Raw genomic sequence first — 15336 nt, forward strand, 5'->3', positions numbered from 1 at the left:
TTTCTAGCATGTTTTTTTAGCAATGTGTTAAGTTGTTTAAAATGTTAAACTTGTGTTGTAGTTGAAATGCAAAATATTTCTGTCATAAATTTGGTGTATTGTAATGCAAGGAATGTTGAACTACGTTTACACGCTAAATATGGACTTGGTCGGTGTTGTATGACCAGTTACATATATGCAATTTATTATCATATGCTTGCTCAAATGATTATATACACCCACCGCCCTTTTTGAGATTTCTAAAATTTTGAGAGATTCTAGACGAAATTTCATACCCGCTCTTAGCTCTTTATAAAGAGCACGCTCTAATTTACATAAAAAAAGAAAAAGATATAGTCAACACAACTTAGTAACAAAAATTAAAATTTTATTTCATATCAAAGTAAATGTGACCATCTTGTATTTTTAGATGCAAAATTATCAATTAAAGTGTTAACAATCAAGTTTCTCGAACATATCATCGACCGGATTTGATCAATTGCAACTTTGAAAAGCTTATCTCAGCAGATGCAACTGTAAACAGAATAATCAATAATATATGTAATTCAAGAATTTGGAAACAACAACCTAGCCATTTTATAAAATCTAATAATTCAATTGCCTTTTCTTGTTTCTTTTGGTAAAGCTACTCTTAAGACTTGTAATTCTAAAAATAATTTTGTCACGTCAATATAAAAAATCGAGTCATGTTTTAAGAGATCTTCAAGATTATTTTGGAGGATGTGATAGTTGATTGTACCAATTAACTAAAAATTTGGTTGTTTTTGAAAATAAAATAAACCAGTTTCAGAGTTTAAATATAAAAAAAAGAGACAATATTCGCACTTTACTTTTCTACAATTACACTTCACTTCTCTCTTCTTTTTTTTTTTTTAAAGAGAATGATAAAAAAATTTATAAACTCATTTATACATCACTCCTTAATTTATAATAACTGGATTGTAAATATTTTATTTCCCTAAAAAAGGACGTGCGTCTGAGATTGTTATAAAAGATGGATGTTGACCGGTCACTTTGATAACTTCCTTTTTTATGTCACTTTGGTATCTATTATAATTCTTTATTTTTATTTTTTATTCTGTATTTGATTCTTTCTTTTTTCAAAATTTCATGAGATACACTATATAAAATATATATATATATATATATATATATATATATATATATATATATATATATTTTTTTTTTTTTGAATTTGATACTGCTTCTGGTATCATTTTTCTAAGATTGGCCAGTCCACTTATTCCATGAATTCTTAAAAATCACATGAAAAGAAAAAAAAAAAATGGCCAAACGGTAGCGTTACCGACGGGTTAGTAGCCCAAAAATATGAGATAGGGGTGAAAGGGCAACACGCACTTGGGTGTGTGTAATTAACAATCCCGTTATATAATGTAACATCCTATATAGATCCGATTTTGATTAGAATCCAAAATAATTAGGAAACAGCAGCACGCACAAAATACTCTCTCTACAATCAAAGACGATGAAGAATAAACAGCCTATCAATCTTTCCAAAATCAAGCATTACCGTTAATAAATGAAGAAAAGCAAACATACTGGTTTCCATAACATTTCCTTAAATAACATATTATAACAAATAGATAGTTAACCTAGTTGCATCGCAGTCTTAGTCATCATAATAGCCCTGGAAGATAGCATATTCAGCACGACTCACCTTCAAAAGAGCTCAAAGACTGGCCCCTTCTCGAAGCCTTCTCTGCTATAATGCTCAATTGCTCATCGAGCCAGACAACCTGGGCACCAACACCCTTCAAATTTTTCACCAAACACTTTGCTTCTGATAAACAAAGGCTCTTCGTAGTTACCATTGGACAAAAATCTGTAGAACCCTTCCAATGCAGTTAAATGCAAAACGCCTTATGATGACATGACGGCCACATAGAGATTTGAAAGTCTCTGGATGACACGAGGATGCTACCTTCAAAAAAGAGGCCAAGTCGGAAGCAATTATAACGCCATTCCAGCTCTCCTCAGTCAAGAGGACATCCTTGTGTGACGAAATTGCAATATTGCAATCCGAGTTTTGCACCTCATGTGTGGCTAAAACTACTCCTGGATTGAGCTCCTCGACAATTGGTTCATTTGTCACTGCAGCATCCACCCCAAGAAATCCAGCCACACCAGAGGATGCCTGTTGCTTCTCCATTGCAAGTCCATGGAGCACTTCTTTGCCACCCTCACATCAAGCAATCTTTGTCTCTTCCTGCCTTGCCTGCACAAAGAATGGTTCAGGAATCACCGACTCATTTGAACCAATTACCTCACCATCACCAATGCTAAGTTCCCCTTCCACCTCATCGCTCACTGCATAAAAAAAAAGTCACCATCTTCAATCCCAATTGTGATAGGAGGCTCTTCCACAAGTGGAACACTGCAGCTCTCAGAGATGATGATAAAATTACAAATGAAGAATATAACAAGCAGATATGGATTAAAATTTCAACTTGAACACCACAGGCTTTGAAGATCATAACAAGAATCAAAAGAGCAAACTGTATAGCTGCTACAAATTTTTAAAAGATATTTGACTTGAGATTTAAGTCTAGCATTTAAAAAGGAAAGATGTGGCAATAGAGAACTCATCTCATAGCAAACATACTGCCCAGAAATCATTCCTGGGAAAAACCAATGGGTAAAAAAAAAGTTATAATGATTTGTTGTGCATTACTTCAGTTAATTTATAATCCAAACACTACTAGCTTGAGGGATGCAATTGTGGCATAATTTTGTTTTCCTCATCTTAAATTAAGATTCGCCTCTCCAGAAAAATCTGTCAATACACAAATTTGTAATACTACAGAAGCTATCAGCATTTAGGTAGATTCAAGAACAACCAGAATTAATTTCATATTGGAAAAGTAACATCCCATGAAACAAAAATCATAAAACACTACATATATCAAGAGTAGTACACAATAATATTCAAATGTTATAGACAATATTTTCAAACTAATTACTTTCAAGTTCTTCCATTTGATCCATATCAATTGAACTATTCGCTGCTGAAAAATTCCCACCACGCGCAAAGCTGTACATAAAAGAAGGATAATAGTTAGGGAAAAAATCCTGCCTCTAATGTTTATTTATATATGCATAAAATGACGACAACAACAATCAAGTCTTTTTCTAATTATATGAGTTCATTTATATATGCATATAAGAGTTAATTGTTAGAGGTTTGTCCCAACATCGGATCCGGATGGGAAGTGAAATGAGTATATATGGGTTGGGTGTTAACCCCACCTAACAACTTAAATTTTTGGATCGAATCACGATTCATCCACCCATTACAACTGGTATAGCGAGTCAGCCTCAATCCTTGTTCCGATGTCACGCCAAGCGCCCGACCAAAAAGTGTCCGGACCACCACCCAGGTAGGCAGGGTGGCCCGACCCGCAACAAGGGCGTTGCGAGTTTGAGTTTGTCCCACATCGGCTCCGAATGAGAAGTGAAATGGGTTTGGGTGTTAGCCCACCTAACAACTTATGTTTTTGGGTTACGTCGCGAAGCCCACCCATTACAATCCTCTAGACGTCTTTAGAAACAAGTATAGAATAGAACTTCCCACGAAAAGAGCTGGTTTGTGGTTAATATAAAACAACAAACAATTGTTTAATGCTATGTTGGGTTGCATTATGTTGGGTTGCATAGAATTAGTATAAACTTTGAACTAATTTTTCTCCAATTCCAATTCCAATTCCAATTCCAAGGCAACACTTCCAAGCAACCCAACACTGAGTAGATCTGCATCACTAATTTTTACCCAAATATTCAATACAATGTGAAAAATCTATGCTTAAGAGCATGAACAGTTGTTATTGTAATTTGGGGCAATGTAAAACCATGACATACATTAATCGAGAAAGCAGCCACAAAATACTCCACAAAACACGCCACAAAATTGATACCAATAAAGCCTCAATCTTTTAGGTTAATTGTGCAAATGACACAGTTTTTTCCTTGTTGGTTCCTCAGGTAAAAATTGTTTTTTTTTTTTGGTTTCAGAAAACAGGCAATTGCAATAATTTAACTCCAATAATACTTTAATTTCTCGGCTGTAATTCAAAATTATATATTCAAATATCCAACTATTTAAAGGATGGTGTTGAAGAACCTTTTAGTTGACTAGTCAGTAAACAAGTTTTTTAATAAGTGAAAACTTTACATATATGCATGTAATGTTTCAAACCAAGTCTAAACCAGAGTGAAACATTCAAGCTAAGATCTGGATTGTGTACCAGATCTGGATTGTGTAGATGGATCACCGTCCTGATAATTCTGAAGACAAAAATGGCCGTGAAAAAATTGAAGAAACAAAAGAAGACAAGAAAAAGAAAACACACCGTGTTAGTGAGCAACGGAATCGTGAGAGAGACGGTGCCAAAGGAGGAGGCGGAATTTACATTTGAGCACACAATCCTAGGGTTTTCGTTTGGGAAAAATATAATGACCTCTCCGGGGTTTGCTCTACGGCGGATTGGGGTTACATTTTTTTTCATTTTTATCTTTTACCATTATTGTATTATTAAAAAGGGAGATGATCCGATTAACTTTGCGATTGAAATCCAACGTTAAAAGAAATGAATAAATATAAATATATATTTTAAATAAATATAAATATATTTTTAAGATGTATTTTTTTAAATACATCTAATCTTAATTTTAAAAATTAATAAATATATTTTTCAAATACTATAATTTTTTTTTAACCACAAATACCACAATTATCCTTTTTAATTGTGGTCAGATTTTTTTCTCGTGTCCTACTGTCCTACCTTTCTAAATACTTTATCTATTTTGTATTAACCTTTTCTTCTCTCTAATTGGGATTTGATATTAATCTTTGTAAGTAATAATAAAAAAATTCACAAATGAAAAAATAACAGAGTTGAACTATATAATTGATATTGTTAGCATAAAATAATTTTTAAAACTTCATGAACCATTATTCCATAAATCCTTCGATGATAATAATGATGGAATGGTAATTTGTTTAAGAATTAATTTAGAATTTATTTGAATATTTAAGTTTACCTTTGTACTAATTGATAAAAAAAAGGGTCCTACCTTTTGTGACAATAAAATTAGGGATGCAATATTCGCACCTCACTTTTATTTTTTCCAATGACAAAAAAGTCACTAAGCAAATTAATGGATTATCTCTTATTTTATTATACCATAACTACGTTTTACAATATAAACTTTCTTCTTTTACATTCTTTACTTACTCTGAAAATGATACTAGTAGTTTAACGTGCCAATAAACCCTTAGATTTTACTTGGCATCGCCATCCTTACTATTGAGAATCTACACTATCCTTACTGTTAATGTGAACCAATAATAAATGAAGATGTCATCTTTAATTAACAAATTCAATATGGTGGTGCAGATACTCACTTACCAAATCAGAGATGGTGATATCAGTATGGTGTAGATTTACACTAATGAGGACCTGAGTATTGTTCTTTTCTTAAAAATATATTTAATATTAGTTTTGGTTAAAATATATATAACGTGGTTTAGCTATTAATGCTTACATCCACGACACACAAAGCCCAAAAGGGTACATCACTTATTATTATGAACTCTCTTAATCGTGTTTACAAATACACGCATCTATTTAGAAGTATTTATAGGTGAGTTAGAAAAGACTTGTAAGCAAAGAATAATAAAGATTTATTTTAAAAGTATTCTTACTTTACATTAATATGATTATAAAGGAAGTACTTTAAAGAAAGTTAAAAGACAAATATGGTAATCAATCAGTCCTATTAGGAAAAACTTGTTACTCAACTATAGTAACTTTAACATTCCCAGGGTGGAACATGTATGAAAATAATGTCCAGTGAAGATATATGCAAGTGAACATAGTCTGTAAGAGTGAAAAACATGATTCTGATCACTTCATCAGAAATTTGGCATATAGCCAACAATATGCATTTAAGCATACAAAAAATAATTCTAGAGTGATAATAAGATAAAAATATATGATGATAATTGATGTAGAGGCTCCCTAATGATATAGTCACAAAGAGGAGAAATTATTAGATAATCCTGAATCATTAACATTTGGTAGACCAGTTAAATACAGATTCTCGGATTGAAAAAATGGTCCCACAAGAGTGTATTAATAAATTACAAAGTTTCATGATCGAAAGGTTTTCATTAAATTAGACCAGGACCATCTAATAATTTCTCCACAAAGAGACTCCTTTGAAGATGTCACTATTCAATTGACATGAAGAAAAAATGTACGAAATGATGCAACGTGCAAAATGATAAAAGAATGATCTAAATATAATGTGTAACTTACATCCACGACACACAAAACCCAAAGAGTTGCATCACTTTTTATGAACTCTCTTTCTTAATCGTGTTTACAAATACCCACCTCTATTTATAGGTGAGTTAGAAAAGCGTTGTAAACAAATAATAATAAAGATTTGTTTTAAAAGTATTTGTACTTTACAAGAATATGCTTTAAAAAAAAATCAAAAGACAAATATGATAACAATCCTATTAAAAAAATAATCAATTAGTAACTTTTACAATTTTGTAAAGCATTGTAATCTTTTCCACATTGATATTTAAGTAAGAGGTTATACAAAACAAATTTAAATGTGTATTTGCAATCTAATGTACGACATTATTATGTTATCTTGGTTGTGTAACAAATGGCAGTATGGCATTGCCTTTTTAGCATATTCTTCAGCATCAAGATATAATTTCTGAAAGATTGCAGTACGGTTATTTTATTAAGTTCTAAATTACCTTAGACGCTATGAGAATGCATCAAGAAAATATACACAATTTTTCAATGTTTAATAGAGCCAATAGAATCAGGCTGGATGGTGTCCAGGCCAATGATGAATCATGATTGTTAAGTTTGTAATGATGGTGAGCCGGATCCTTTGCAGTACTGTAGGGTTTTTCAACCCAATTAAATATGTTTTCAACAGGTTAAATCTTCCTTAATTCAATCGGACCAAACATGGCCTTTTTGCCCTATGTTACCATGCCTGCCACTCCAAAATCACATGGAAGGGATTATATACATATTGCTACCTAATACAGATTATTCACCAGTAAGGAGAGAAGTATTGTTCAAATTGTAATAAATGGTTTTCTAAAACAAGGCTCAGTTTCAAGAATTTCCGAAAGACATTTTTCAAAAATCAACTAAATACTTTTCTGTAACATTTCTACTTTTTCTGGTTTGAATATGTAAAAAGCTGTCTGTCACACACACACATGCTTCATACATTTTATACTTGAATTCTTTTAACTGTTCTCATACATTTTCCACATATACAAACATAATACAGATTTATACTGGAGCCATATATGTCTGTCAAAGAAGACAAATAAACTTAAGTTTCCAAAACGTCTCTAAACAGAAACAGATCAAACAACTGCAAAAAAAACTATGCGTTGATTCAAGGTATCATTAATCAAATTAAGCATCCGCATATCTCCATTTCACAAATATAATCTAGACGGTGAACATAATTACTATGAGTTCTAAATTTAATAGGTAAAATGCCTTCTTAAGTGAATGACTCCATGGCCATATCGGAACTGCAACAAACTACTAATGTTTCCATCTCGAAAAGGCACCTATAGATCCAATCACTGTCATTAACCATTATACGGTCCACCTAACCTGCAATAGGCAGTGACACTTCTGTATCTAAGGATGCAAGGATCCAGCATGTACTCTTACACAAACAATACAAAATGTGTGACGGAACATTGTTGAGCATGAGATAACATGGATACGTGTAATGTTGCAAACATAAGTGCATGGGATATGTGTTGTACAACTACAAACTAGCAGTCAGGCAAGTAAATAACAACTGCATCCGACAAAGTTTGAAAGAACCAAATACCTAGATTGATTTAGTTCCTAAAACACATTTATAACTTCTTAAAATGACCAAAATATATATATACACACAGCAAAAGTAGGATATTGACAATTCAACAGTGTCTGTGTGTGTTAATACTAGAGGGTTTACCCATATGTATCCACACCTCGCATGGATATGCATATGCATATCCATGTAAATTATGATTTTTTTTTTTTGTTGAGTAACTGACAAGTATTACTTGTATTCAAATAATGCACATATTAATGCAGTTATTAATTTGTGTATAGCCATCAGCCACTCAAAATTCTAATTAATGATGATATATATGTTTACATATATCACAGCAATTCAGAGAAAGTAAACTGTTGCAACAGCAAATGGTGTTGTCAGAGACAGTTAAGGGAAACATAAAGAAATTACAAACAACATTTATTTATTTTTTGTTTTGTTAGGTAAGTACTCACTCACACATTGCCCACATCCACAGTACAAACAACTTTACTGACAAAGGATCGGCACATCCACAAAAAAATAGTCTCTTCACTTCAAACTGATCAATCAAATTCCCACGACTGTAGAATTTATTGGGAAGACATACCTCACAAACTCAAGCATGCAATACTCCACAATATACACAACTTTCTTTTATGAAAGCATCTATCAAGTTTTTAAGTCATGTTATCATATGCAACACACAGAGAGATATTCCGCATAAAAAATAATAATAATAATAATAATAAGGTAAATATAGCACAAAAAAGTTCTGTCATACAACAACAGTCAGTTTCCGTTTCAATAACAAAAATGGGACTTCTAAGGCACGTCGGGGGAAAATAACTCATCTAAATCATCGCTATATATATTTTCTTTAATTGAGATTCATAAGGCTTTCCATTTCCCTTCCACAGAAACTGAAGTTCCTTCTTTCAAAAATTTGGTGAGAGTTGAAAATTTGGTAATGGAAGTGAGATTTCTTTTATTATAAATAGGGAATTACTTGTTTCTTCTCAAACAACAATGGAGTAAATGTAGGGCAAAAAATTGAGATTGTTGGACCACCAGAGAAGGGAGAAAGGAACTGAAGTCTAACAATCTTTCATATTAGATGATATCTAACGCATTAGGGAGAAAGGAACTTGAGACACAAGGACTAGTTGGAATTATATATGGAGAATAGGTTTGCATTAAGGATCAACATTAAGTCCAGACTACCGATTTACAATAGTGTAAGATGAAATACAAAAGATATACAATTTCATGTTGTATGTTGTATGCTGTTAGTCAATGTCAATTTTGTTAAACATTTGTATGGAAACTCTTAATGATAAAAATGCACTAAGTAGTGTGAATGAAAAAATAGGTACAAAGGATGGTGAGAAAAGATATTTATAAATTAGCAAAAAGTAGAGATAGGTTGACTAGGGCATGGATCAAATTAGATGCATTAAGGATATAGATCAAAAGAAATTAGTTAAAGAGACAACATGTTAAATAGATGGAAAGATTATGTTCAACAACTTTTGAATGAGGAACATTCTAGAGAAAAATTATATACGATGACTATAATAATCTCGGAATGCTAAATAGGATCAACAAGAGAGAAATAGATGATGCACTTAAAAAGATGGTAATAACAAAGTGGTGGGACCTGACAACATACCAATTGAAGTTTGGAGAACTCTAGGAAACATGGAAATTGAATGGCTAACAACTTTATTTAATAAAATCTTAAATGAAAGAATGATACCAAATGGCAAAAAGTACAATTGTCTCAATATATAAAAATAAATGTGATAAATACAAAATTGTAGTAGTTATCAAGGAATAAAATTAATGAGTCATAATGAAATTGTGGGAACCAGTGACCAAAAACTAAATTGAGTTTATGCATGGGAGATCCACTATGGAGGCCATTTACTTACTTAGGCAATTGATAGAAGAATGTAAAAGTTAAGCAAACAATATACATGGTTTTCATAAACTTAGAGAAGGCATCTGATAGAGTTTCAACAGATATAATTTGGTGGACCTTATATAGAAAATGAGCCCGTTTAAATCTTATTAACAATATTGTTATGATAAACACACGAACCAAGAGCACAATCAAGAATCGCGACAAAAAAGTAAACACGTCACGCACAAAGAACACAAAGATTTACATGGTTCGGTGTAAGCCGATGTCCACAGTGAAGATCGGCAAAAGATATCACTACACGAAAACAAGAGATTACAAGTTTCATTCTCCAAACCCTAGCTCTCTCTTGCTAACTCTCTTTTCTGAGATTTTAAGTGTTCTCTCTTATATACTAGGCTACAAGAGAGTTCAAAGTAGGGTCCAAGACCTACTTATCAAAAAAAAAAAAAAAAAAAGTAGGGTCCAAGACCTGCAAAGAGAAAACGGGTCAAAAAAAATTCACCCAACTCGGACCACGACATCACAATTATTAAGGATATGTATGAGACTAGCAAGACTAGGGTTCATACTGTTTGTGGAGAAAAAAAGTAGGTTTACACCAAGGATCAGTACTTAGCCCATATCTATTTACACTAGTCTTAGAAGAATAACGAAAGATATACAAAAAGACATCTCATGGTGCCCAAATCTATTTACACTAGTCTTAGATGAATAACGAAAGATATACAAAAAGACATCTCATGGTGCATGTTGTTTACAGACTACATAGCGTTCGTGACTACTTCTAAGAAAGAATTGAGTATCAAATTAGAAAGTTGGCAAAATGCACTTGAAATAAAAGGCCTAAAAATTTGTAAGACTAACACATAATATATGAAATGTATATTTAATAAAGAATTGGAAAGTAATAATATAATTGGAAGGAACAATTTTTCAACAAGAAAAGAAAACTTCCTCAATTGAATGAGTCAATAACACGAGATTCGGCATACAAAAGTTCAAGCAAAAACCCACTCAGTGTGACTGGTCCACCTTTGTCCTAGTGGGTTTCGGTCTAAACTCCCAACCGGTTCAAGGCTGGTAGAAAAAAAAAAAAAAAAACCACTCACAAGTGGTTGGTAGTCATCAAAAGAAAAAAAATACAAAACATGAAATTTCCAACAATTATTCTGATTACACAGGTGCAGTGCCGGATACAGTGCTAACGCATTAAAGTAAATATCCTCAAATAATAAGCAAAATGATAGCAGACAACCACAACAATGAAACAAGAAGATGAAGCAAAAGAATGAAATTTTTTTTAATTGAAATAATAAGCAAAATGAAAACCACAACAACGAAACAAGAAGATGAAACAAAAGAATGAAAATTTGACAGATATATCTCTAGTTGTGAATTGACATTATAAAGTAGAGTGAATAGCAACAAAATGAGTCAAATGACATAATAATTTGATCAGCATAAAATACAATCACTGCTCCGTGAAGACCAAAGTTTAATTAACAGGGAAAAAAAAAAAAAGAACAAAAGAGAAAAGAGAGGGAGGGAAAACAGTATTACGCAGGAAAATTCAGTTATAAATTCATTAAGCAACTCACAATGTGTGACAATATGAGAGCAGTATATCCATGTGAGGCGAACCAACCTATCACCAATATCTTCTTCCTAGAAGGGTTTCAGAGCTCAAATTCTTCATCTCGAAGGGCCATCTCCGCCGCCTCTTCGTCCTCCTCATCAAGAACAAAGTACTCATTTCTCTCCACCGGCCTGAACATATAAAACATCACCATGTAAAATGCAAGATTCGCAATTTCCTCAGCAGCATTGCTCACCCACTGATACTTATATGCAGCGATCGTCCTCAGCGCAAACACAACAATTCTCGTAAAATACAAATACCCAATCACCACAATATAGAACTGCCTAAACAGAGTCAATTTAGCCAAATTCCTGGCGGCCTTTCCGTCCGTCTTCGAGGTCTCTCTCAACGTTCTGATCGACCATACAATCGGGAAAAGAATGGCACAACAACACACAATATCTACCAACAAAAACACTTGATTCCATGTAACCCAATCCTTAATGAACGGCCCAGTCTCACCGATCACGATCGAAGCCACATTGGCCAAGACCTGAAGCGGAATCACAATCATCAACACCTTCTTCTCCTTCTCTTGCAAAAAGGGTTTTAAGAAAGACCATCCAGTCCCGATCAACACGATCACCGTGAACAATAACACAACCCTAAGGAATTGGAAAATGTAGAACAAAACGTCCCAGCCGTGAGGCGTGCCGGTGAGCTTCACGTAGTGCTTGTCCTCGGCAGCGCAGATCAGATTCAGGGCCTTCATGAGGAGCAATCCGGCCATGAGGAGGTGGATCCGGTGGACGGATCGCTTGTTGGTGAGGCAAACGTAGGCCCAAAGGACTAGGAAAGCTAAGTATACGCAAGAGAAGAGGAAGTAGAGGGTGGGGAGGTGAGTGAGTCCGGCGGAGAGGTAGTCTTTGACGCCGCCTTGGTCGAGGTTGTAGACCTCGGTGCGTACATCCATGGTGACGCGGCTGTCTGCTTCGCAATTGGCGAAGAAGAGGCTGTATTCATTGGGGGCAATGACAGGTTCGGATTGGTTGAAGGAGTTGTGAAGAGGGGGAGAGAGGTCGCGGAAGGTGAAGAGGAGTTTGATGTACTTGGAGTCGATGACACAGAAGCTAGGGTTTTGTTGGAGCTCGATGAGGACTTGGATTAGGGATTCTTCGGAGAGGAGGAAGAAGCCGTGGCGGGAGGGGTCAGGGCGGCGGATGGTGGAGGTGACGGAGACGGCGGAGACGGCGACGGAGACGTGGCCGGTGTGGGTGAAGCCAAACTTCTCGAAGAGTATCATGGGCCGATTGTCGTCGGTGATCTTTAGGGATTTGATCTCGGCGGTGGTTAGGGTGGTGAGGGAGAGGAGGAGAAGGAAGAGGAAAACGGTGAGCGGCATTTTCGGCATGGTGATGACCGTTGCGGCGGAGTAGGTGGCGGTGGTGGTGTTGGTGGTTGTGAATCTGCTGAGATATACAATTGGTCGGGTGAATTGAAGTTCACGATTTTCTATTCCCAAAATGAATTCAGATCTATAACTAGAAGAGAGAAGAAAATGATAGATCTATCTCTGTGTGTCAAAAATTAAGAATCGTGTCCTGTTTATTCAACGGTATTGGGGTTATTGACTGGTCTAAGTTAAAAATTATATAAGAAAAACAAACATTTACTACAATAACACAACATTGAATTACTATGGACACATATTTTAAACGGTTCCATATAAATTTAAGTTCAGATTATAGTATTTGGACTCGCATTCAATTTTGGATCCGAATCAATTACCATATAATCATTTTTCAATCCAAATAGTCCATGGTTTAGCTGATTGGGCCAATCCCATTTGTTCCAGCCAAAAAGTTTCTTTTATTAATTATTACTGTGGTGTGAACAATCAGTTTATTGCATGGCTATTTTCATTAATTGGTAATCATAAATTTAATCAAAAAAAAAAAAAAAAAAAACTGAAAAAATGCCATTGGGTGAAATAAAGAAAAAGGAACTCTAACTGGCATGGAAGTCCAAAGAAGGCAATTAATGGAAAATGTAATTTGTATGTTTTTATTGAAAAAAAAAACTCTACCGATTGAAAACTCACCATTTTTCATTTTGAAAAACAAGAGTAGGTGAAATGTACATTTTCACTGCCGTAATAGATGTTATATATAATTTTTTTAATCCAAACACCACTTTTACATCCATTAATTATTCCATCTTTTCTTATTTTTTACTTTCATATGTGTTCTATCTTTTTTTATTTTATATTTTATAATAAATAATGATTTAGAGTTTAAAAGTCGATAATCTTAATTTTTGGACTACATTATTTATGTGAGTAACTGTTGATATAATAATTATGTCATTAATGTACATGATTTTATGATAACATCATGTCTCATTCATATAAAATTAATTTCAATGTATCAAATATAAGTAAATAAAAAATAATATTAATAATAAGCACGATTCAGTCCTGGCTGTAGTTAGATTATTTACACAGATTGTCAAAATTTGACTCTTGGATGGTATGATTATTTTATTAAACATGTGCCATCTAACTCTTAACAACCTACTAATTGGATGATTTTGGTTAATAGTAAATTTTTTTATTACCCAAGCATTGTCACGTGTCTGTATAACAATTATATAATTGTTATATAATTGTGTAAGTAAACAATTATATAATTGTGTAAGTAAATTACTATAATTTATCTTCCAAAATATAATTTAGGTATTAAAAAATGATAAAACCCTTTAAGCATTTGACTAACCGACAGAGTTAATGGGTAATTTTGGCACTACAAAAAATTATTTTCATATAGTTAATAGTTAATTAAGGATCTATTTAGCAACCACTTTTGCTTTGTACTTTTATTTTGATCCAAGTTACATTTTTTATTTAAATTATTTAAATATGTGAGTTAAAAAGAAGAATTTTTAGAAGTAGGAATAGAAAAAGGAAAGAAAAATGAGAGAATTTTACAAGGAAAAAGTTAAAAGTTCAAATTGAGGAATGAAAATTTAACATTTATAGAATTTGAAGAGTAAAAGAGAAAATAAAAAAATAATTTTAGAAATTACAAAATTTAGGAAAGCACTGCATAGAAATTTTCATATATATGTATATAATATAATATAAAAAATTACTACATATATAATAGAGGGCGGAACCAAACAAAGGGCGCGTGCCTCCCTTTGTCCTTCATTAACTCTATCCTTACTAACGTTATATTTGTTGTAAGATTTTTTAAAGTAAAAACATACAAAAAATAATATTTGAGTTTGAAAAAAAAAAAACATGATTGGTTAAAAATATAATTTAAGAAATTTTTTTTTAAAAATATTATTCATTTTATCGTACTTTTGTTACGATACAAAAGTAATTGAAAATACTAATTTAATACTTTTAGTTTTGACCAAGTTTTAAAATTTTTTTTAATATATTTAAGTATTAATGAGCATTAGTTACCGTATCGAATACGCTTTTGTATTTTGTTTCGAATAGAAAAAGACACAAAGCAAAAGCAGTGTGTTACATTGTTGAAACTTGGAGGTTACATTTACAAGTTTTACCATAATTTAAGTAAATTAAATTTTCTAATGTCTAGTTGGTCTTACAATTACAAATTTGCCCAAGGCTTTATGATGGATGGTGAACAACTTTAAGGGCAGCTTAGTCTTTTCAATATGAGACAAGAGGACTACGAGGTGGTATTGGTCTGGCTCCGTCTTTTCAAACTCGGCGTTACCTGTTCAAACCTGGAACAGAACCGGTGGCTGTTGCAATTACCATAAAGCCCTTCAAGCATTTTATATCTACGAATCAATTCACAAGTATTTCTGGAAATCGAGTAAGAACGTATGGGTAAATATGTAACGAAACACTTTATTCTTGGAGGATTACCTATTTATTGCTCGAGTTTTATGACTCTTTTGTCTGTTT

At 33.1% G+C, this 15336-nt stretch overlaps 1 protein-coding gene and 1 long non-coding RNA gene across 2 annotated transcripts; both read right to left on the reverse strand.

Annotated features, from left to right (window-relative positions):
* Nucleotides 1-1511: 1511 nt before the first annotated feature.
* LOC132293481 (uncharacterized) lies at nucleotides 1512-4534 on the reverse strand. The gene is made up of 3 exons (XR_009477839.1): nucleotides 4368-4534; nucleotides 2982-3052; nucleotides 1512-2328 (listed from the first exon to the last, which is right to left on the reverse strand). It is a non-coding gene; the product is annotated as an uncharacterized LOC132293481 (long non-coding RNA).
* Nucleotides 4535-11230: 6696 nt separating this feature from the next.
* Nucleotides 11231-12989, reverse strand: LOC132293482 (protein CANDIDATE G-PROTEIN COUPLED RECEPTOR 7-like). Its single transcript, XM_059790991.1, has one exon. The coding sequence runs from the start codon at nucleotides 12799-12801 to the stop codon at nucleotides 11488-11490; it is 1314 nt and encodes a 437-aa protein (XP_059646974.1). The 5' UTR covers nucleotides 12802-12989; the 3' UTR covers nucleotides 11231-11487.
* Between the last annotated feature and the right edge of the window lie 2347 nt (nucleotides 12990-15336).

The sequence above is a fragment of the Cornus florida genome, unplaced genomic scaffold (assembly GCF_030987335.1).
Source record: "Cornus florida cultivar Cherokee Brave unplaced genomic scaffold, ASM3098733v1 CherokeeBrave_3.0.0_Hap2_Chr02, whole genome shotgun sequence".
In the NCBI taxonomy this organism is placed as follows: Eukaryota; Viridiplantae; Streptophyta; class Magnoliopsida; order Cornales; family Cornaceae; genus Cornus; species Cornus florida.